General features: G+C 40.2%; 1 protein-coding gene and 1 pseudogene across 14 annotated transcripts in view; both read right to left on the bottom strand.

Moving 5' to 3' along the window:
* The window catches only part of LIMCH1 (LIM and calponin homology domains 1), a 311,556-nt gene that overhangs the window by 150,337 nt on the left and 136,738 nt on the right, over positions 1-24,481 (bottom strand). For all 14 annotated transcript variants that reach the window (XM_057502178.1, XM_036908574.2, XM_036908560.2 and 11 more), the window contains exon 3: positions 17,727-17,796. In XM_057502178.1, the coding sequence (XP_057358161.1) occupies positions 17,727-17,796 (70 nt within the window). The remainder of the gene's footprint in view (positions 1-17,726; positions 17,797-24,481) is intronic.
* LOC118924028 (60S acidic ribosomal protein P1-like) lies at positions 7,057-9,598 on the bottom strand (annotated as a pseudogene).

The raw sequence follows: 24,481 nt of genomic DNA, 5'->3' as shown, positions 1-24,481 counted from the left end.
AAACACTCCAGCAGATTCAGGGCTAGGGTGAAAAATCCGTCTGTGCAGTCAGAACTCCACTCTGGCACAGAGCAGCCAGAAAAAGCCAGCAAATACAGACCCAGTCCCACCACGGCTCATCTCACAATATGGCTGAGGTCAGGTTTTCAGATGTCAGTCCCGGGTTCAGAGTTAGGAAGGGCAGGGAGACCTCAGTGACTTTTCAATTCGTGTCCTTTATGGTATTTGCAGGGACCCAGCCAACAACAGCCAGGGGGCTGTTTACCAAAGTCATTCTCCAGCACCACCCACAGCAACGCTTGTGGAAATCACTGCCAAAGCTTACATGGGAATCAAACAGAAGGAACTGAATACAGCCATGCAAAACATGCCCCAGTAGTTTCGTAAGCTTCATTTCTTTACAGATGGCTGCTGTGGAAGAAATGACTGTTTCCAGAAAACAGAGACCTCAGGAATTAATCCAGCTGCTGGAATGAGCATAGGATGAAAAATTATTAATTCTCCTATTCCACAATTCAAACCTGGTGACTTACTGGGTCTGGGCTGTAAAATATCTAAGGATAAAATGCCACTGAAAAACAGATCAGGCAAAGGTGGAATGGGTGGTGTAATGGGCAGGTACAGATCATTGCTGAAGTTCTCCAAGGTCAAAAAAGGTTTCATCAAATTAAAATATTAGAATATTCCCCAGAAGGGCAAAACCAGAGGGAAATCAGTACCTCACACACCTCATTGCATTTCCAAGAGACGTGAGGCTCCAGGCTCTGAAAAGGATCAGTCCTGGGAGCTGAGAGCGGGGAGGACCTCAAAGACGTCCAACCTTCTTCGATCTAACTCTCAAAGTTGGGCCTGGGGACTCCTGGGTCTAATGGCTCTTACTTTATATCGTTGGAACAAGTGCTTTGGTTCTTTTCTTTCTTTCTTTTGCTGCTTAGCTGGGCTTCTGTAGATTTCAGGGGTGGATTATACACATCACTCCATTGGGTTTCCCTCCAGTTGTGCGGTTCAGTCCAATGACTGCGCCTACACATCTTTCACCGCCTTTATACTGCTATAGAACCGGGCTTCATACTCCACTTCATACACACACAGCTCTCTCCCTGATTCCACCGCCCTCACTCACTGCTGGGAGCCAACTCTGAAAGTGTCATCCTTCTAGGTCTCTCCAACAAACCCATTTAGTAGAAGAAAAGGAACATAGCAGCTGTGTTCACCAAGCCAGTGAACTCATAGTGCCCAACAGAGTCTAGATTGTGGCACCCATTGAGACTATGGCTATGACTGTTTCAACACTGAATATGTGATGTTTAGTTTAGTACCTGGCATGGAGTAGGAGCTCAATAACTATTTGTTGAGAGATTAGAAGTAATCTTTTTTTCCCCTTAAATTCCATTTTATTCTTGCATTCCCAAGATATTCTTTCTGTATTGAACAAAGGAGGGTTTGTGGATCACTGAAATCATGGTTTAAGGGGATTACGAACCCAAAAGACAGGGTCAAATTCTCAAAAATTCCCAGATTCATTCTAGTAACAATCTTCTTCCTCTTCCTCCTTCTCCTCTTTCTGTTTTTTCTCCTCTTTTTATCTTGAACCACATTACAGGAAAAATTCTAGGCTCCTTATCTACATAACTAATTTACTCTTCATAAAAACAATATAAGGTAGTTACTATACTATTCCCATTTGACAGACAAGGAAACAGAGGTTTCAAATGATTGAGGTGACACCTGCAAGGGGGAACAAGCTTAGAATTTGCAAATAACCTCAACAGCTATGAACACAGTTTCTCCATAATCAACACTTCTGTTGCTTTCTTGGTTTCCATCTGACATATATCCCTAACAACAGGCAGGCAGAATCTGTTAGAAAAGGAAATTCAGTAGGAATTGTTCTTTTTCCTCATTTTTAAAAATTCCTTATAGAAGACAATCACCACCCCCTTATAGCATTTTATGCTCTAGGAAGAGCCAGTGGGAATACACAGCAGCCTGAATGGCATAGCTAGAGACCTAAATGGAAATAGGGAAATGAATAAAATAGTGTCTGAAAGTCTCTTTCTGCTCTATTATTAGAATAAGGAGGTGTGTTGGCAACTTTTCCATGCCCTGCTTAACAGTCAAAAAGCAAGTTGTAAAGAGAGTAGTATATCTTCGCCCCTTCAAAGGTTTTCTAGGATAGAAAAGTTATGGTCACCCAGTCACCCTCTGGACACCGCACACAAAAGGCAGGAGAGCAGAGTGGCATGAACTCCCCAGGCAGAATTCCTGAAATAAAAGCAGGCTGCTGAAGTGTGCAGTCTCTGTTCGACTTGACCTTCCCATTGCGGAGGACCCACCCACGCGGGGCAGAACAACCCCCGTCTCCCTGGGGCTGCTGGATCAGCCAAGCTGGGAACAACCTGAAGGGGAGTTTCAGACTCCTGAGACATTTGGTTTATTCAGCACCAAGAAGGAAATAGCAGTCGTTCAGTGAGGGAATAAAAATGAGGAGTTGGCTAAATAAAGGTGATAAAAATAGATTTTCCGACTCTACTAGGATGAATCATTTTGCCATGGGGATTTGCTAGGCTGCGGCAGCTTGGTTTTCAATCCTGCCCCATAAATTTGACTAAGGAAAATTTCCTTCCCTTAGATAACCAGCGCCATGCAGCCATTAGCATTCAGACAGGTCTGACGGGATTTTATTCAAGAATTGCCCAGAAATAACCTCCATTCCTTCCCCAGCCTGCAGTAAATATTGACTTTGAAGGACAGAGTTAACTGGGCAAGTGTGGGAGATGCAGCCCCTGAACCCAGACTGGCTGCCTCCTTACACCCTTCCCATTTTCGCCTCAATTCTTTCCCTCCTCATTTTAAGAAATGGAGATTTTTAAAGCAAACGGGTGGTGGAAACAAGAGCAGAATGTGAGAGGGGGCTGGGGTGAAGCAACACCTCAGGGGTACGCAGTCACGTTCCCCGCGGCACCGTGTGCCGGCGGATCAGAGGCCTGTGGGGTAAATCCTGAAGACAGAGTGCAGTTGCTTCTGCTGCACAAAATTTTTGACAGTCCTCTTTCTTTTGACTAAACTAATGTGTCTTTGTGTCTTCCACAACACACCCCAAAAGGAAAGGCAATGCTTCCTTAGAGAATAAAAAAGGCTTAGTTAAAAGCAACAGGTGCTAGAAGTAGCAGAGGACAAGGTGAACTCCACAGGGAAGTAATTTTGATAGTTTAGCTATAACATAAATATATAAAAGGGAACCTTTTTTTTTAACCAAGTGTTAAAAACTAAAAGGCTTCCCTTCCTTCCTCGCAGACACCCATAAAATAAACATGTACTTTTTCATAATGGATTTTACTTACCCTGACACGTCCGCAATCCCGCTTTCAGCTCCTGCGTACCCACCCTATGAGATGGGTGGGGCATCTCTCCTGTGTGCACAGATCAGCCCCAACGCAGCCGCTGAAACAGCCCCTCACATTCCCTTTCCCCAAACAGTCCTCAGCACAGCAAACCCTGGAGCAGGCTGCAGCAGCCTGAAACGCTGATGCACGGAAAGGGAGCTAACTGGAAGAGAGTGTGATTGCCACACCTAATGGGGAGGGAGGAGGAGAATTCTGTCCCTTTGAGGAAGGGGAACAGAATCCCCAAAAGGTAAAGACGCCCAAATGCAATTCTTCGGGAGAGCTTTATGACAGCTGCTTACACACAGCCAGCACACAACACTATCAGTAAATCTGGATCCCGAATAGGCACCCAGTGGGATCTGAGGGACAAGAGTTCAAGTCCTGACTCTGGAACAAAGTAGCTGCACGACCTCAGGAGGGCAAGTCACTGCCTTCTGAGTTTTGGTTTCCTCATTTGTAAAATAATGGTGCTTCAAAAATGTCTAAATTGCTTTTAGTACTGAAATTCTAAAGCCATTATCATAATCATGAACATAACAAATAATAAGCACAGCTACAATTTGTTGAAAGCATACTATGTATCAACCCCCATGTTAGGGATTTTACATATATCATCTCATTTAATTGCATAATACTGAGATGAGATTTGTCAACCCCATTTTACAGATGAGGAAAGCGGGGAGCTCCCTGCATGAAACCCCATGAAAATATCGGATCATCATATCCATTCAGTGTTTTGAATTTAAATGGAAGCATTTAATCTTTGTGCCTGAAATTGAGATGACATCCGAGAATGGAATTTCTGCACTGCTGGGTGATTAATGTGTTTACAATCTTCTGCTGGTATAATTCTGAGGTACTAGTATTTATGGTTATGACCGTTCACGCTACTGCAAAACCCATTTCCCACCTGTTGTTTTTTATTAAATCTCCCTAAAGGACATGAAATATTTCTTTGTGCAGATTATAAAAAAGGGGATTCTGAAATATGTGGAGCAGAAACCTTGTGTATGGATTTACCATTTGGAATTTTCAAATGCTATAAAACACGGTGCTTACAACCAATTCATCATTTATAAAAGTTTGTAAGATTGATATGCCAAATGACTCACTGGTATTCTGCCATTTATTGATACCAATACATCAAGTGGTAGGCTGACATTTAATATTTATTAATAACTTCTGTGTTACTTTCCTATTTTATCATTTCCTTGCATTATGCTCTATTTTATCTGTATCTTCAATCATTCTATTTTTTAGGTAAACCTTTTATTTCAGAATAGTTGTTAGACTTACAGAAAATTTGCAAAGCTATTATAAAGAGTTCCAGGATAACTTACACCCTGTGTTTTACATTACAAGGGTATATTTATCACAATGAATAAGCAAACATTGCTCTGCTATTGTTAACCAAACTCCATGTTTTATTTGGATTTCATTTTTTTCCCTAATGTACTTTTTCTGTTCCAAATTCCTATCCAGGATACCACATATTTAGTTATCATATCTCCTTGGCTTCCTCTGGACTTCCCTTGTTTCTCAGAATTCACTTGTTTTTGATGGCCTTGACAGTTTGAAGGGTTAGTGGCCAGGTATTTTATACCTCAGCTTAGGTTTGTCTGATATTTTGCTCATTGTTATATAGAGTAATGGATTTGGGGAAGACCGCTGAAATAAAGTACTGTTCTCTTAACATCACACTAATCACCTTTTCTTTTTTAAGAGGGAAAATATTAAGTCAGATCAAAACTTTAAGTTGAATAAAGTTAAATTTTAGAAAACATAAATATCAAACAATTTACTCAGAAATATGGTATTTTATATTGTGGGGAGAATGACAGAGAGGGAAACTAATTTTTGCACCCATTGAGATAAGGGGATACCCAAGATTCTAGTAGGAAGCCAGCTAATTACGAGAGGTGTCTAGCAAATTCTTTTGAAATGCTTGCCAAGACAAACTTCCCACAGAAACCATCTGGCACATTTTAAAAGAAGTGCTGGTTCAGCCGAGCAGGGTCTCACTCCTTCATATGGTACTTTCAGATACTTGGTGTAATTTTTCTATTGTCGAACAACAGAATCCTTACAACTCTGGGTTTTGAGTCCATGCTAAAAATTATCTCTATAGAAATTTCTCCTTTTGGTAAGCAATGGTTATGAAAGAGAAAAAAAAGAAGTAAGACTTAGACTGAAATAAGTATTTCCTGCTATTATGCATTTTTTTCTCACAGCTCCTAATTGTAGGTCTATTCCTAAGGGAAAACGGTGAGGAACTGATGTAATGTCACAAACTCTGCTAAATGCTGTTCAATGAAAGATAAGGGAGAATAAGTGGTTTCTTTCTTCAAAGAATTTTTTTTTTTCAGGGACAGGAAGGAAAAAAATGCTAGAAAAAATGTTATACAGAACTGCTATATATAACCTTCCACCTCTACGGAGACACAAAATAATTATGGAAACATGCTTGGAAAAATAATTTGTGGTGCATAAAGAGAACATTAGACTTCAGCTAGCAAATCTTGGCATAACACATGTGAATATGAATTTAAGTGCTTGGCTCTGGCTTACCCACCGCATGGACTGAATTGTGTGCCCCCCTCACCCCCCCACCTGCCACCACCTTTTTTTATATTGAAGTCAGAACTCCAAGTAACTCAGAAATGTGACTGTATTTGGAGACAGGGTCTTTGAAGAGGTAGTTATGTTAAATGGGTTCAATAGGGCAGGCGCTGATCCAGACTGGCATCCTTATAAGAAGACATTAGGAGAAACACACACACACGGAAGGAAGACCATGTAAAGACACAGTCAGAAGGTGGCTCCCTGCAAGCAGAGGAGAGAGGCCTCAGAAAGGATGGATCCTGGCCACCACCTGATCTCAGACTGCCAGCCTCCAGAACTGTAAGAAATGCATTTCTGTTGTTGAAGCCACCCAGTCTGTGACCCTTTGTCATGGCAACCCTAGCAAACTAATCTGCCTACCCAGTACTAAGAGTGAAGTATGCAAGAGTATGTAAAAGGCTAGAGGGCATGAGATTGGTTGGATATTATATTTCAATAAGCTGTCAATTATATGAAATCTTTCTAAGTCACTATCTGTCATGATTTTCTTATCTGCGTGCAATTGTGAATGGCTGGCCCCTCCAGTTATCTCAAATGCTTTTCACCTCCTCCTCCCCACCCCACCCCCACCAATGCAGATCATACACTCCAAAGATATGACTATAATTTGCGGGGGTAGGGAGAAGCTTAAAACTTGTGATTATGGAAAAAGAAATAATTTGTATTCATATGAACTTAAGCATTAGGATTTAACTTCAAAATAGTCCTTAACTAGGTCCAATTTTTTTAAGGACTTTTTCCCTGAGTTTCAAACCAACATTTCCAATTATCTCCCAGACATCTGCATATGAATGAATATCTCTTAGATATGGCAAACTCAGTATTTCCAAAAAAGAACTCAACTTTTCTCTTGGAAACTATTTTTCATCATCTGCTCCCATGATTTCTATTAATGGCATTACTCTCCTCTATGTTGCTCAAGTCCAAAATGAAGATGTCATCTTCCTAAGATTATTTATCATATCCATCAATTCTATGATTAATTTTTTTTTTCACCTCTGAAATGGACTTACCCACTGCATGGACTGAATTGTCTGTTGATACATCTTTCCATTGCTGGTGTCTTAACATTGTGTCATAATTTACTTGGCAGCTTTTTTCCATTAGTTATACTTTAAAAAGTGCTATGCCTTATAATTGATGGAATATTCAGTGAAAAACATAGAAACATAAATCTTGTCTCCTTATCACCACTCCCACAGCTATTACCAAGGTTTAGGTGCTTGCTATTTCTTATTTGGACTACTTGTCTCCTAATTAACTTTTACTGCTGGTCTCTTCCCACAATCTGCTTTCCACGTGGCCACCAGAGTTATCTGGAACACAAGATCCTTTTGTTTTCAGTGGGTCGTACTGCCTACAAGATGAGTTCAAACACCTCCAGGTGGCATTTCTGGTCTCAACTTGCCATTCCTACTCCACTTTTTACATCACTGATTTCTCTCAGTGGACCTGGGGCTCAAGCTGCTGCCACATGCAGATAACAGCCACTTCCCCGACAAGACCCAGGTTCTTGTGGCTCAGAGCCTTTCTCACTCCATCCCCGGAGGTTAGGATGTTCTTCCCCCGACTCCAAAGGTCCTCACTATTTGTAGATGTCCAGTTCAGATCCCACTTCTTCTAAAGTTCTTAACCTCACAAAGACAGTTCTTCCTTGCATACTATATTTCATTAACATTTCACAGCCTACATTTATTAGACCTTATTTGTATACTTGGCTCCTCGAAGATGAGCCTCTGAAAGGCAGGAATTATGTCTTGAGTCATAAGTAGATATCGCCTGGAAAGCAAGAGAGAGTATACCATCTCTTTTCAGTGCATATGTGCAGAAGAAAACTGGGAAACAGAACTTAGGATGTCATGCAAGAGATGTGGTCCAAGGTAAACTGTTATCTTTAAAGTTCTATAACTTTAAGGGACACATTTTCAGAAAATAAGGAACCTATGCCCTGATTTCTCAATAGATTAACATAACCATTTCATTCACCATGGTAGGCAACTTCTAAATAGCGCCCAGTGATCCCTCCTCCTGTATTCAGGTCCTTGTGTAATCTCCTCCCCTTGAGTATAGGCTGGACCTACTCACTTGCTTTTAATTAATGGAATATGGCAGAAGTGATGAAATGTCACTTCTGAGATTAGGTTATAAAGGACTGTAACTTCTATTTTGTTTGTGCTCTCTCTTTCTTTCTGGTTCTCTTTGCTTGCTCACTCTGATGAAGCAAGCTGTCACACTGTGAGCAGTTCTATGCAAACAGGCCCACATGGCAAGGAAATGAAAATGGCTTTGGCTAACATGCTGCAAGGCACTGAATCCTGCCCACATCCATGAGTGAGCTTAGAAGCAGTTCCTTCTTTAGTGAAGTCTTGAAATGCCACTAGCCAATACCTTGATTGCAGCCTTGTGAGAGACCCTGAATCAGGGACCCAGCTAAGCCATGCCAGATTGTTGACCCATGGGAATTATGAGACAATAAATGTTGTTTTAAGCCACTAAGTCTGGGGGTAATTTGTTACACAGCAATGGATAACTAATATACTCACCAAATAAGAAAATCAGAAGACAGATAATAAACAAAGGATGAATGAACAGGACAATAAAACTCTTCCTGAGTCTTCCCAAGTACTCAAAAAAGATATACAAGGGGACTAACTTATTGGTTTGATTCAAGCACATCAGTGGATGACCGAAGGACAGCCTATTACAGTTGATATCAGAATTCCCCTTCACTGTGGCCAACCCACTGTGGAGAATGGCTCTTACCAGCTGACACACTTTTATTTTGTATGTACTATGTGGCCAATTTTTGGTTTGGGTCATAGATTAACTGTAGTCTTGGTTCTTAACAGTGATATGTTTAGTAGGAAATAAACCTAGAATGTTACCTTAGCTCAGGGTAAGTCTTTTTTTGTTGTTTTTAAGAGTTCAGCTTTTTATTGAACATGTTACAAAGAAGTTTAGTTAAGAGGACCAAGGCCCACGTCATCTTCAGACTCTTCGGTTCCTCTTTATTTGCTTTCCCTGTCTTCTCAGCTGGGGCAGCAGTGATGGAGGGGACAGGCCCTCCAGCTGGGGCAGCACCAGCTGCTGGGGCAGGTCACCCAGACCCTATGGTGCAGATGAGGCTCCAGATGCTGACACAGGCCAGAGCCTTTGCAAACAAGCCTGGCCAGAAAGGTTCCACCTTTATACCAGCGGCTTTCGTGAAGGCATTGACCTTACCCTCCATGACCTTCACCTTATCATTGTGCAGGATGAGGGCTGAGTAGATGCAGGTGAGCTCTGAGCAGGAGGCCGTGATGCAGGTGAGTGCTGGCTGGCACTGCCGGGCTCGTGGCTAGTCGCCAGGTGAAGTGAGGGCCTCACCCCAGCATGGACTTGGCTTCCTCAGAAGGGCTGAGCACCTACGCAGCAGCTGAGGAAAAGCTCAGGAAAAGTCTTAAATGTCTTTCTGAAGTGTTTGGATTATATTTCAATTGCACTAGGCAGAGGCCATATAAAGTTATTTGAGAAAATAAGGGACACGAGATAATCCACTTTCAGAAGCTACCTGTGGAAGCTGTTATAACGAGCAGCACACAAGCCATGCAGAGTACTCCCGAGGTTCATAGCCCACCATTCAACTGACTGCAGGGTAGAGTATGTACCAGACCCTATGTGCTTTGCTGTTTTTCCCTACAGCATGTGCTCTTTTAAGTGTAAACCTACTAAAAAGCTAACCATCCTCCCTCCTTTGGTCCGACGTTGGCACAAAACTCGAGAGCAGCAAATTGAGCATTCCTTCTGGTGTGGCGGGGGAACACAGCGGAGGCTTCTCTCACTGTGCCCAGGGTCAGGATGAAGGAAAGTGTGCCATCAAATTCAGTTTTGGCTGAGATTCTAAACAAGGTCTATTCATTTCCCTCAGTGAAATGCACCAGCTTCACACAGACTATTGGTCACTACCAGTTTTTACTTTTCCCCAAAGAAAAGCAAGACTACTTCCAGAGACCCCTAGTCATCCCATGCAACCCCACAAAGAGCAGAGTGAGCTGAGAAAAGTACCCTGGGTGGGAATATTCGAAGTCTCTCCTCCTCCCCAGCTTATGAAGAAGAATTCTGTGTCTGCCTCTTCCTGCATCTCTGGTGTCCAGATCAGAATCACAGATGAAGGCAGAACTGCCCAGGAAGCCAAGTCTAGGTGGATTGGACCCTGGTTTGCCCCATTCAGAGTCTGTGCCTTTTCCACTGTGTTATACTATCTCTATTAGGCCTTATAACACATTACTGAACCTCAACATTCCCACAATGTTCTATAGCTGTTTGGAGGCATCAACCTCTAAGGAGATCTCAGATGACCTGCAGAGGGTCAGCAGTGGCAGAGAAAGGGGGAAGAAGCAGGAAAGACAAGAGCTAGAGCAGCGGGAGTCTGGGAGATCTGGGGTAGTTGGGGCTGGGGGAGATTTGAGGTGAGTTGGCAAGTGTGCAATTTGTATGTGTGTATGTGGGCATGGTGTGTATTAGAGAAAGACAGAAAAGAGAGAGAGAGAGGAGGGCATTTTAGGAAGTTTTGCTTCATGTTATGAATGGAAGCATGCTATGGTATTTTTTGGGAAGACTTCAGGAAAGATTTCTAATGTTTTATTATGCTCAGTTGTTGAACTGGTGCCTCATTGACTATGATGCTTGAGCTGTGGTCACATGGAGATTGATTTTATAGGGGGGATAGTAGAAAAACTACATTTATAGTGCCTTTTAAAATAGGCCACTGCCTCAATTTGGTGAAACTTGTAGATCTTAAATAAGAACAGTGGGAGGTTATCTACTAAAAACGTCTGAGATCTCCTTAGAGGTTGATGCCTCCAAACAGATATGCGGGAGCACTGAGGTTCAGTAATGTATTGTATGGCCTAATGGAGATAGTATAACACAGTGGAAAAGGCACAGACTCTAAAGTGGGGCAAACCAGGGTCCAAACCTCAATTCTGCCTCTTATTTATTGGAAAGCTGGTTACTTACTTTTTTCACCTTTGTTTCCTGAGTTATAGTAGAGGTGCAGCAAAGACTACATCGCAGGGAACTGGGAAGATTAAGAGGATAATCTAGCACTGCACCTGATACACTGGAAGTATTTAATATATGATGGTTATCATTCCAGCAACTTACACCTCTGGCCTCTGCCTGCTCTGTCTCCCTCCTGGCAGGTAACTTAATAACTTTAACCGGAAGAGAAACAGAGGCAGAGAACAGAAACTTGACCAGCTTTTTCTGAGGAAATCTGTAAGATAAAATGTTGAAGGGAAATGCTCTAGAAATTTTAAAGAAAGTTGTAGAATATAAATGTAAAATATAAGACATTGACAGGATGAGCTGAGGCACACAAAAGCTGATCCCCAGGTACGGTTTGTGGGAAACTATTTTTGGTAGGCAGACACCCAAGACACCTGGAACTCAAATGGAGTGTGTTGTCATCTTCTTAAAATTATGAAGTTTATGTAAAGGTTTTTTACTCCTGCTACTCAGTTTTCAACAGCTTCTTGTGTCTATCTTTTATCCAAAACAATATTTTTAATTCACTCATAATGTGGAAACCTCTACTGCCTTTTCACCATTTCCCCTACTCTGACTTCCCTCAAACAATGAGACATCAGCTGATCTGGTATCAGTCTCATAAAATAAAGCAGATACCTTTTGAAAGCTTCCTAAAGTCAACAGAGTTTATGGAAACTTACATTTTTATTCATTTCAGGCAGCTCAGTCCTAAGCATATTTGAAATCTTATCTTTTGATTTAAGAAAAATATATCCTTTTTCTAAAGAACCTTTGAGCGGGTTAGAGGAGCTAAATGGAAGTACAGGTCTGCCAGTTACATTCCTGCTGTATACTTCTGAACTTTAGCTCTATCAAGTTTCCAGCATTCAGCAGGCAAAGAGATGCTCTGTGAAGTGAGGCCCATCACAGAGCCTGGAAAGATATTTTGAAGGCAGTGGCCAAAGGGAAGAAAAAAAAAAACCTAAAAGGTGAGTCTTCACTCTCCTCTCTCTCTCACCATAGGTCAAATGACCTGTCACTTGCATGTGTTCCATTTCCCATCAGGAACACTTGAGGGACCCAGCTGAGGGAAGGGGTAGCCCGGGCTTTGGGTCCATCACAGCCTTTACTATTTGAGTGATCTTGGGCAACTAATTCCCTTTCATGGTCCCACATGTCCTCATCTGTAAAAAAAATACATCTACGATGCCCTTCCAGCTGTAAGATTCTCTTTTTCTCAGATGGCCTTCATCCTCAGGCAAGAGAAAGTAGGCATTTGATGGCAGCTCTGGGAAAGTTTAACACCTGAGCTCAGAATACCTTAATATAATCTATTTTCAGTTATGCTTCACATGTGTGCACAGACACACAGTCAATGGCTTTTACAATTAAAATATGGCAAAAAATAAAAAAAGCTTAACCCCCAATTCCTATTGTATGCAAGGATTTCATACATTGTGTCTCTTGCCCAAAGTCTAAAGTTTCTGGGATGAAACAGAATTCAACATGATATCTAATGACCACTAAACTGAGTTTCAGGATGTAGCTGGATTGTGCAATACTGACGAACTGGCAGACTAAAGGGCAGCTCCTTAAAAAGCCTTTGGTATGCCAAGACCTAAATTTGAGGTCTTTCTCTCTGGTAATAGCTAAGAGTATCACTAACACCTAAAAAAGAATGCAAGCATCTGCAGGCGGTCGCCACGCGGCTTCATATGTCAGCAATCGTTATGGAAGAAACGCGGATCCTGACCCAGGAATTTTGCATTTCTGCCAGGAAATGATTTTCAACTACTTTGTTTTAACACCTTCACCCCTGAATTCTTTGTAACCACAGCTGAACTCAGGGGCTAAAATACACCTATTCATGCCTTTGTAAAGCTACATGTGTTTATAATTTGGGATTGCTATGTGAAAACACACTTTTCTATTTATCTTTAAGTCAAGCAGCTGGGCCATCTTAATGGATTCTTCTCAACACCGGGCCATTTAGACACACAGGCACAAGTTCCAGGCATGAAAACCCCTCGGGCCACACTTCTTAGACCTCCACTGCCCCTGCTACTGAGGACTTCTTGATCAATAGATGTTCAGTGGCCTGTCTGCTCCCTGACAAAGTACAAACCACCCTACAAATCTGTAGATGCACTTGGGGAAGTCTATCTTCTCTTTTCTGCCATAAATATAGGAGGAAGAAAAAGACGTGTGTAAAATACAGTCACATAAAAGGCTGCATCTCTACTAATCCAAGATGGCCTCTGACATCTTCAGCTCTACTTTGTATTTGAGATCCTCCCACCCCCTCAAAATGATAAAAGAATTGGTGTCTTTTAATTCCCACCTTTTTATAATGTAAATTTTAAGCCTATTACAATAGTGCCATGACAACTCTATACCCTTTATCTAGGCACAACATTTTGCCACGTTACCCTTCTCCCTTCCTTTCTCTCTCTCCACTTGAACATAAAATTATACATTATAGGCACAGACTCCTTTTTGCTGAACAATTTAGTTGTACACATTATGACATTTCATCTCTAAGTACTCTAGCTTATGTACCTCCTAACATCAAGAATAGTACCCTATATTCACAACCATCCTTGACAATATAGTTATCTCATGAAGGAAATTCAACCCTGAGGGAATATGATTATCCAATAGCCAATCCACATCAAAATTTCCCCAGTTGTCCCAGTCATGCCTATGAGAGTTGCTTTTTTCAATCAAGAATCACACCTGCCATTTGGTTGTCATATCTGCTTTAGCCACCTTTCCTCTGTAACAGTTTTCCAGGCTTTTGGGGCTTGGGGGGTGTCTTTAATAACACTGATGGTGTTCAAGAATGCAGGCCAGCTGTTTTACTGTATGTCCCTCAATGTGGACTCTGCTTGTTATTTGGATTTACCTGACATTCTATCAATGTGATGGCTGTAGTTTCTTAGTGCATCACTAGGACACCTTATGCCATTTGTACCCATTATAATAAGTATTGATAAGTTTGAACTTGGCCAGTCAACTACTTAAAGCTACAATGCCTTCACATGAACACTAAGCCATTTACACACCTTTAATTTCAAGCTGTGGACAACAGTTATTCAAAATCTTACTCCCCAAAGCATATCTCAACACTGGTATCTTTTATTTCTAATATGTTAACTCATTTTTTCCAAAAACAGGAGTTGCTAACTGTATTTTATAATAAAAGATCATATGGATCATAAACACCAAAGGCTTCACAAAGGAAGTGGTTTTGCATTGTGCCTTGAAAAACAAATAGGATTTTGTCAAGAGCTGAGGGAGAGCATTATGTTCATAAGAAGTATTGTGAGAAAAGGCATCATAGTGAGAGTGAATAATGTTTGCGGAATTGTGAGTTGACTGTGATAATCCGGACAAGAGATGAGGAAGGCCTGCTCGAGGCCTTGTCTAGGGGCCAAGGAAATACAAACAAATAGACAGACTAGAGAAATTTGCCAAATTCTCTGATAGCTGGACTAGGGCAACTGCACGTCTATAATGCCTTTACTGATGCTGGGAAATTGGTGGGTGGGAGTGATCATATAAGTCTACTTTGAATATGTTAGGTTTGGGGTGAGGGTAAGACATTCAGATGGAGCTGTCCAACGAACAGAACAAAAGGTCTGGAGTTCAGGAGAAAAAATTTGGTGAGAAATGATGATCTGGGTCAATGCTATGAAGAGTTGAAGTCATGAAGACAGACAAGTACGTGAGCATAGAAAGGGAGCAGATGATAGGTTTGATGAGAGAACTCTGAAGAACATTAACAGAATGGGGGTGTGGGGTCTCTTTCTTGCCCAGTCCCCAACTAGTGTGCTAGTTTTGGGAAATGTTGATCTGAAGGTAATTGGAGGAAAGGAAAAGAGTGTGACCAAATTTGCAGATTCAGGCATTAGTGAAGGGCAGTAATTCAGTACACTTAGACAAGTATTTATTGGACTAAAGATAACTCTGTGTGTGTTTTTTCAACACCACCAAGCAATCAACACAATTCTGAACCTATTTACCTGCAGATAGTGTTAGACCCATAGGTTAAGGGCTCAGTCCCAGAAGACTAGCTCTACTTCAGATACCAATCACAAGTCTGGGTTCTCTCCTGTGCTTCTGATCACCTGGCTAAAAGTTGGAGGTTCCTGCAACCCCTTGGGTTTGATTGGCTAGAGCAGCCCAGAGAACTCAGAGAGATACATTACTTATATTTATCAGTTTATTATAAAGAGTATTATAAAGAATACAGATGAACAGCCAGATGAAAAAGTACATAGAACAAGGTATGTGGGAAAGGGCACAGAGCTTCCATGCTCTTGGGGCATACCATTCTCCCAGAATCTCCATGCGTTCACCAACCTGGAAGCTCTCTGAATTCCGTCCTTTAGGGCTTTAATGGAGGCTTCATTACATTGGCGTGATTGATTAAATCATTGGCCACTTGTGATTAAGCTCAATCTCCAACCCCTCTCTCCTCTGAGGTTGAGGGGTGGGACTAAGAGTTCCAAACCTCTAATTACCTGGTTGGTTCCCTTACTAACCAGCCCCCAGCCCTGAGGCTTTCCAAAAGTCACCTCATTAACACAAAGTCAGGGGTGGTTGAAAGGGGCTTGTTATGAATAATCTTTATGGAACTGAAGCTATTTTAGGAATCAATGACAAAAGATCAAGTATTATTACAAAGATGCTCCCATCACTCTCATTGCTTAGGGGACCCCAAGGGCTTAGGCGTTCTGTGCCAGAAATGGACAAAGACCAAACATATATTCCTTGTTATATATCACAACAGTAAGGTAAAGAAGATAGAAGTGATAAAGGATGAAGGTAAGATGGAAAGCCTTAGTTGGGGAAGGGTAAGAAAGAGGAAAAACGATGCAAAGAATGAAGTAGAAAGGAAATTTCAATGAAAAAGGAAAGAGGAGGAATAAAAATCAAGGACATAACTGGGAGGAAAGCCACCCAGGCCCCCTTGTATTCTTGAATCAAATTGCTTGCCTGTTTCAAAGTAGAGGTGATAGATAAAGAACAATATATGAGCTATGATAAAAACCGATACAAAGATCAAGGTACATGTCCCAAACCCTTAATTTTTCTAAAATTATTTATGATTCACATTTTAGAGTAAAGTTTCAAAAAACCCTTTTCTCATTGCTTTTGAACTCCATGCTGCTTGCTTCTGCTTACATGGATTTTACTGGGCTTTCCCTGCCTTCATGCTGCAAATTTTGCTCCTATAACATTAAATCCCAGAGCTTCTAGATTGAGAGATGCCACAGGCTTAGGACCCAACAGTTATCTGTCAGCATGTCAGCATCATTAAAACTATGGCCTTAACATTTGGAAGAGATAGATTTAATAAAAAGTTTAAAAATAATATATGTACACATTAATATATATACTATACATATATAAATTATTTTATGAAATTATTCAAATCCATTCCTTCCAAATTTATCTATCTACCCATCTATCTGTTTTCTATATATTAACTTACTTGGCTACATGATTCTGACAAAATTGGGAGGATTTTTAATGTCTAATCACCAGTTTACTACTAACCAATATGAGAAATAAAATGCATCCACAGAAACAACAATTCTTACAATTAAAAAAATGCATTTCATTCAACTTGCTGAGACCATGTGCCTTATTACAATGACTCTCACAGTTCTCAAAAACAGTTGGGTCTGCTTTTTTTGTTGTTGTTACATCTAATTTCAATTAGTCATCATGATATGGCTAAGAAACTTTTTAACAACAATCAGTAAGGTCTGCGTAGGAGCCTGTCTCAATTCTTGGCATTTTTCTAATTGTTTTCTGCAAAACACATGCATAGAGGGTGGTCACAATGGAAACAGTGAATTGCTACCAGGCCACCTTCATCCTCAGCTCTTTGTGTGTGTGTGTGTGTGTGTGTGTGTGTGTGTGTGTGTGTGTGTGTGTGTGTGTGTGTGTGTGTGTGTGTGCTCACACACGAGTGCATATGTGTACATGTGCACGTGAAGTTCCTTCCAGAACTACACAAAAGGCAACATTAATGAATTAAAATTAGTTGCCCAGAATTATGGACCATATCAATGCATGAAAAAAGAATCCTGCTTCTAAAAATGTATGTGAACACATGAGTTTTATCTGTTTTAGATGGGTAGATTCAGAAGCACAAGGGCTCTGCATGACCAGTTCTCCAGAATACATAAGGATCACTTCAGCCAGCGTCCACTGTGTCTTTAGAAGGGTTGGTCTACAAATGTGGTATTCAAACGCAGGTAGATTTTTAAGATTGAAAACAGCAATTTATCAAGAAAGTGTTGTTTGTCAATCATGACATTCTTTCTCTCTACCTTTTCTCCCCTTCATTCCAGGGGAATACAGTGAAGAACTGAAATGAGAAAACTATAATTACAATCACATTCCTCCCCTGGGGTCAACCTAATTATCAGCCTCTCACCCCAAAACAAATTTACCTCTGTAAGAAGGAAGGTCCTTATCACTCATGGGAAAAATACAAAGATTAAGATGCCATTTAGGAATAACCACAATCTTTCATTTTTAAGTGACCTCTCAGTTTAATGGATTCAACGCATTCTCATTCAAGTGGAATATATATTGCAGGAGAGAACTGTAATAAATGGCACTGTCATGACCCTTAGGTTAGAGCAAAGGAATATTGGAAAATAAATCTCAATTCTGGATACTCACCAATCCCGCAATGGGGGTAGGCAATCTATTGATCTTTTTAACAAGTCCTGGCTTTATAGCATTCAGCAACCTGTCATGAAAAAGGCAGAATGTCAAATGAAACATAAAGCAAGATGGATCACACAAATCACCTTTATCTGGGGCTATAGCTAAATTGCTGAACAGGAAAAGTAGTGAATTTAAAGCATGTAGTAAATCTCAATAATCTATGAGCCTTTGTGCATCCAAGTGAAGAGCTTTGGCAACATCAAGTTTGTCTGTGGCAGGTGAAGTTTTAGAGTTTGGAAATGTTGGGAGAGATCAAGGGATGGAGACTGGGAGGTGCTTCAAGGGAAAAAACAAGGATGTGAGCTGGATTGAGGCTGGGAGGGAACTGACTAGGATTGGAGCCAGCTATTACTGCACAAGCAAGGCTTGTTCCCAATTCTCCTGGCTAAAGCAGGGGTCTCTCCAGGGATGCACTAAGTTCAGAGACCAACATCTGTCTTTGCAAATCATTTGCCAAGACTAAGTCTACCTCCAGACCGCTCTTGCTCATTGAGGAGAGTGGCTTGTTAAATGTGGTTGATCTTCACTTAAGAAAGGGAAGAATATGTTTAGCCAGAGATTAACCAATCTTTAGGTTAACATCCTAAAGACTTTAAACAAGGCTGACCACAAATCCCTAGGTACAAAAGATGTGTGAGCAAAACATTTTGGGGGAAAGGTTGAAATCAAGTAAAAATGGTTAATATAAACAAAGGAGAGCAAGAGAAGCAACCATCACTGTTCGTCTTCAGGAAATGACAGTTCAAAGTGTAAAGAAATGAGGAAGGCAACCTGTAAAACTGAAATAGGGTTGGCATCAGGGTGACATGGTGGGATGCAGCACTTGCAAACAAGGTTATTCCTAAAGGAACCATTGAAGGAAAGTGGTTGCAGAATGGAAGCATTTATTCCCACATTCAGGAATTAAATGAGAGGCAAAAGGTAACTTATTTCAGGATACATGCAAAGAGAAATTTATAGCAGGAGTTCATTATAATCAGGGTTCAGCAAACTACTACCCATGGCCCAAATCTGGCCCAGTCCTATTCTTGTAAATGAAGATTTACTGGAACACAGCCATGCCCATTCACTTATGTATTGTCTTTTGTGCTATGACAACAGAGTTGCATGCTTACAACAGAGAATATATATGGCCCACAAATGTATATGACATACAATTTTTACTCTTTGGCTCTTCATAGAAAAAGTTTGCCAACCTCTGTTATAATTCATGCAATCCAAGATTATAGTATATTCTGAGGAACCTATGCTTGATAGATTTCTACAAATCAGTAACAAAAGATTATTTTAAATGATTTAGTGATTAGTGTTGAATCTAGCCTATAGTTGACTTTGACACACTAACTATTAATAAATTGAGGAATATCCCTACAATGTTTATGACAGACAAGATACTACTTTTGCACCAGGGATTTATTATTTTCACTGCAGTTCCAACATGCTGCCACCAACAGGTGACACTTGGAGTAGACATGTGCATTTTTGCCCACCGAGGGCCAAGATGGCACTCTTCATGAACTCACTTAGTTTCAACTATGAGTTTAATTTTTTCTAAAGTGCTTCTTTCTAATTTACTTTGGAATTATTGATTTTTCAAGTCAGAAGACAATTTGTTCACTCTATTCATTTTGCAGCTTAGAAAACTGAGGCCTGATGACCATGAATGAGTGACTTCCCCAGAGCTGATTAGTGGGACAGTCAGGCCCAGCACCCAAGTTTCCTAGATTAGCATGCTGTCCAGGGCAGTGTCAATGTCCCATATCTTGTGGCTTAAAATAAACAGACACAATGTTTCCTAAGCAAAGTTTTTAAGTGTACAAAATTCTTAAGACACATTACTTTTCTCAATAGGTCTTAACAGTGTCATTTAAAACTGGATTTAGAAAATAATATTCATATACAATATTGATAATCCAAAAGGAATCAAATGTTAAGTTTTGCTGTCATCCCTGTCCCACAAGGCCCCTGACTTTTTCCTGAAGGTAACCTTAAAGTCTTCCCAAAAATAAGTGTAAAGGTACATACAATATTTTAAAGAAAGACAGAGGTAGTTTATAATATGCACTTCCACAACTTGCTTTCCCACTTAACAATATTGTTGGAGATTCACCAACACCAACTTACCTTGGAGAACGTGCCTTATCAATATGTGGACCTAAGCCCTTTTCACGGCCGTGGGCTACAGCTGCTACGAAGCTGGCAGTGGGGTGGGAGCCGTAGCTCTGGAGCACAGCCGACTGAATCCAAGGCCCAGTCCAGTCATTCACTAAGTGAACTTTGGACAAATACATTAACTTCAGTTTCCTCAACTGAAAATATAATGGTACCAATTGCATAGGTGTCAATGAGGCTTACCTGTGATAAAATATGTAAGAAGCTAGCACAGAACCTGGTGCATAATAAGTTCTCTATAAATGCTTCTCTACATTTGTGCATATTTGTTTAGACTAATTTAATTATAGCACTTTTGATCAACCATACTTACAGATTTTCCTAATGAAATGCCGTTGCTACCAGATCCCCAAGCTTTGTTGCTAATTAGCCCAAGTAGGAAATACAACAAACTTTTGGTAGGGTGTTTGTTGTCCTTTAAAGAGACACATTTGTATTAATAATTTTAGGCAGGATGGCCCCCACCAACTCCTCTGGAGATACAGGTTTACATTTTTAAAACAGTCTTAAATACTCATTATATTCATTCTTTTATAGGATTATACTTATATGGCAGAAATCTTTCCTGTCCCATGAAGCTGTTAAAAAAAATTATAATGCTAGACCTTCATTAAAAGAGCAACAAAAACTAGGATATCTGTCAAAACATTTAACCACAAATTAAAAAATAAAAATCCCAAGTGCTCTTAAACCTTTGAAATATTTTTAAGATGAAGGCAGCTGTGTTTTTTTCACATACACGTTGCTGCAGTTCGTACAGTTTACAGTATACAACAATAAAAGGTAACACTGAATTCACATTGCAGATATGCCTAGCACCTGCCTATTTTGTATTTTGCATTAAACTTAGGACATTTTTATATATATTAGGAGTTGGAGGAGAAGTTCAGCAGTACAGCTGTGTGTAAAAGTCAAGAACAGTCTTGATTGCAAGGATGGAATTATATTAAATGCCACTATTGCTCTCCTATGTAAATTAAAATATAAACATTTTGATGACATGATTTAAAGTAGTGCTGATGATATTTTATATTTATGAACCCTCTTAGACACATTGTCCCCCAGCTCTCCTGTCCCGTAGAGGCAGGTCATGTATTCATCCCAGCATTCCTGCAGAAGAAAGGGCTGAGCCCCAAATGTGAACACTTCCGCAGAGACGTGCACAGCAAGGCTGTAGCACAGCTGGCATGGCCCTTACGTCTTAGGCCCTTCATTTGCTACCTCCACTTGGTGTTCTAGAAAGTCCAGCTTCAGTATGTGTCATCAAAGCCCAGATCACACACACATACTATAAGCCCAAACAAACACTATCTAAATACAAATGAGATAATATCAACACTAGGTTGGAATAAAAAGAAAATGGAAGAGGGTTTCTGCTGGGAGATGGTTACATATAAGACACATCATATCCAAGTTTTGTCTATGGATGATATACAACATCATCATGAGGAATTTCAGAGGATAGGAGGTGGCCATTCACTTGCCAGCAACTCTCCAGCCAACAGAATCCCATACCAGCTCCCCACCTGAGACCTGTGCTTCCCCAAACCTATAAATAGGACTTAACAGGTAGTTTGCTCTCTCTACCTGGTAACAAATTATCTTTGAACTATCTAAAGACATTTCTGGGAGATTGGCATAATTCTACATAAGCAAAAAATTAAAGATTTGCACTATTCCATGTCTTCTGCATTAAATATAACCACAACTACAAACAACATTAAAGACAATAAAAAATATCAAAGATGTGAGAGCTAATTAGGATGAACTAATTTTCAGATGTGTGTTTTATCCAGCCACTATTTATCCAGAGCCTGCTGTATATTGTGAGCTACCCTAGGCCCAGGGAAGGCAGCAGTGAGCAAGGCAAGGGCTCTGCTCTTGGGAACTTACCTTGGTACAGGGGGCAGTGGGGGTGACAGAAAATAAAGTCAGTAGATGAGAAAATTTCAGGAAGCATAAGCGCTGGGAAGACAAGTAAAATAACAGGCCATGTGGGTGGTACTCTTACTGGATGTCAGAAGGCTGCTGTGGGGAGGTAACATTTGAGAAAAACCAAAATGATATAAAGGCATTAGCCAAGGAGAGATTAAGGACAAGAGTTCCAGGCAGACTGAAGGAATAGTAGAAAGGCCCCAAGACAAGAGGGGGCTTGATATATTCAAAGGCCAAGCAGAGTGAGAGGAGGAAGAGAAGCATGACATGAGGGCCAACATGTGAGCAAGATCCAGGCCTGCCTAAGGCGCCCAGATTTTTCTCTAGATACAATGTACTCAGAAGTACTTTGGATATGATGTACTTTGAAAAAGACTTTAAGACAGAGACTAAGAGGATCTAATTTATAATTTTAAAACGCCACCATATGTAAATAATACTGAAATAAATATACAACAATATGCATACAGAAATTTTTTGCTTATTAAAAAGTCGTGGGTATCAGAAAGCATAAATAAAACATTGTAAATAATTTACAACACTGAGCTTGATAAAGAGAAAGATACAGTGAATGTGGAGTGAGTGGTCTAGATTTTAACAGCTAAATTCAACATTCCTTAGCTACGAGCTGCTGGGAAGTCACAGGATCAGAGGCTCAGCTTTCCCTTTAGTACAGTGGGGATTTTGTCAACCTCACTTTCCATCCAGGACTGTGGTGAGGAGCTGCTGCTGGCATTTGGTAAATGGAAACTTGAGCATTCACACTCCTTTAGTGTATTGAGCATGTCCCTTTCTGCTAAGCAAGTACAAGTCATTTTAGTTTCAATTTGTACTGATTTTCTTTTTCTGATGACCTTTGGATAAAAATCTCACATCAATGAATCAAGACTAAAATACAGGGAAAAGTGAAGTGTCTGCAGGTTGCCTAATAAATCTCTTAAGAAACACTTAAAAAGAGGAAGAAAAGTTATGATTTTGGGTAATCCTCAATTACAAAAAAAGCTAATGACATTGAAGGTGAGCAAAAATACATGTTTCTTGTATAACACACATTAAGTGGTGGCCACTAAATTCTTACATTCTAAATCTAAAACACACTGTGATCTATTTCAAATAAGGCTATTCCATATGTTCCTTCCTGTATGCAACACATATTTATTGAGCATGTATGATGTTCTAGCCTGAAGCTGGGCACAGGATACAAAGGAAGACATGGCAGACTTTGGGTTCTGACCTTCATGGGACATGCTCACTTACAGGTTTAAGACCTACAGGAAGACCACAACAGGGCACATGTGCGGTTACCACCTAATGCACAGCCATCTTCAGTTTTTGAGAAGGTGAATTAAAGACATGCTCTGCACACATTCTATGAATACAGTTCTTAAAAGACTAAAGATTAGGGTTCTTAGAGAAACAATTGTTGAGACAATTGTTGAGACCAGGATTGATGCTGATGTTGATTAAACCGCAGGCTGCATTTTATAACTCTTTGTAACACCCAATATCCAGCTTATGGTAGACTTCAATCATTGTTCAATGGTTAAAAAATACAAGCTGCAGAAAAAATTTCTATCTGCAATTTTTTAAAAAACATCTCAAATCCCTACTCCAGGACAGGGAGGTCTGATTTCATATTGACTCTCCCAGCAGCCAGTATAATAATTCACCAATGGGCACAACACTGAGGATATTGTTTTAATGGATACATTATAAGACCATCCAGACATTGGGAAGTTTATTTGTTACTGAACTGTAATATAAACACTAAAGGCAAAATTTTTAAAAGATTGCAAAATTCAGCTTACTCTACAAGTCATTCAATTCAGAAATTCAAGTCTAATAATTATCTTACAGTTTGGGGGAGAAGAGAGAAGCTATCTAGACCTTGAACACATGGTTGGGGAGTTCATGCTTAATCTCATGGGAAAATCACTTTACTCTTTGCAACAAGAGATTACATCATCATCATCTCATTAGTTTGGTTTGTGCAGCTGCAATAGGCAACTAGGATCACAAATTACCTACTTTGAGTTCCTTTTAATTTGGCTCAATAGTGTTTTTCTATGGGTTTCCTTGATCACTTTCAGGGTTTGACTGTGCACCCTGCACAAAGTATATGCACTCTCATTTAATCTAACATGGCAACTGTTTTTTGAATGTAAGCATAAGATCAATTTCACCTTGACCACAAACCTGCTACAGATGTCATTTTTAAGTATTTCTTTTCAGAGTTGTCTTGGTAAAAGCAAGAAAGTTAAGAAACTTTCTGAGGTCAAGAAAAATTGACTAAAATATAGGAAAAAGTAAAATCTGAGCCAAAGGGGAATTTCATATGAACAAAATACTGATGAAATGCAAATTGCCACCATTAATATCTACCAAATGTTTGAGGGGTACTATGCATTGTCCAGAATGTGTGACGTATAGGTCTGTTTAAGCCACTTGCCTTGAACATAACTAAAGAAGGGATCATAAGTGCTTTAGAAGGTCTTTCTCTTGAAATTCCAAGAAATTGAGACTGACTATGAATTCTAGGGCTCAGCAGTGCTGTTATTATTCTAATACAGATCCTGTAGCAGAGACTATTCACCAAACTG

This window comes from Manis pentadactyla, chromosome 5 (assembly GCF_030020395.1).
Source record: "Manis pentadactyla isolate mManPen7 chromosome 5, mManPen7.hap1, whole genome shotgun sequence".
Lineage (NCBI taxonomy): Eukaryota > Metazoa > Chordata > Mammalia > Pholidota > Manidae > Manis > Manis pentadactyla.
The sequence above is the reverse complement of the archived record's forward strand: the minus strand, read 5'-3'. Positions and strand labels throughout refer to the sequence as shown.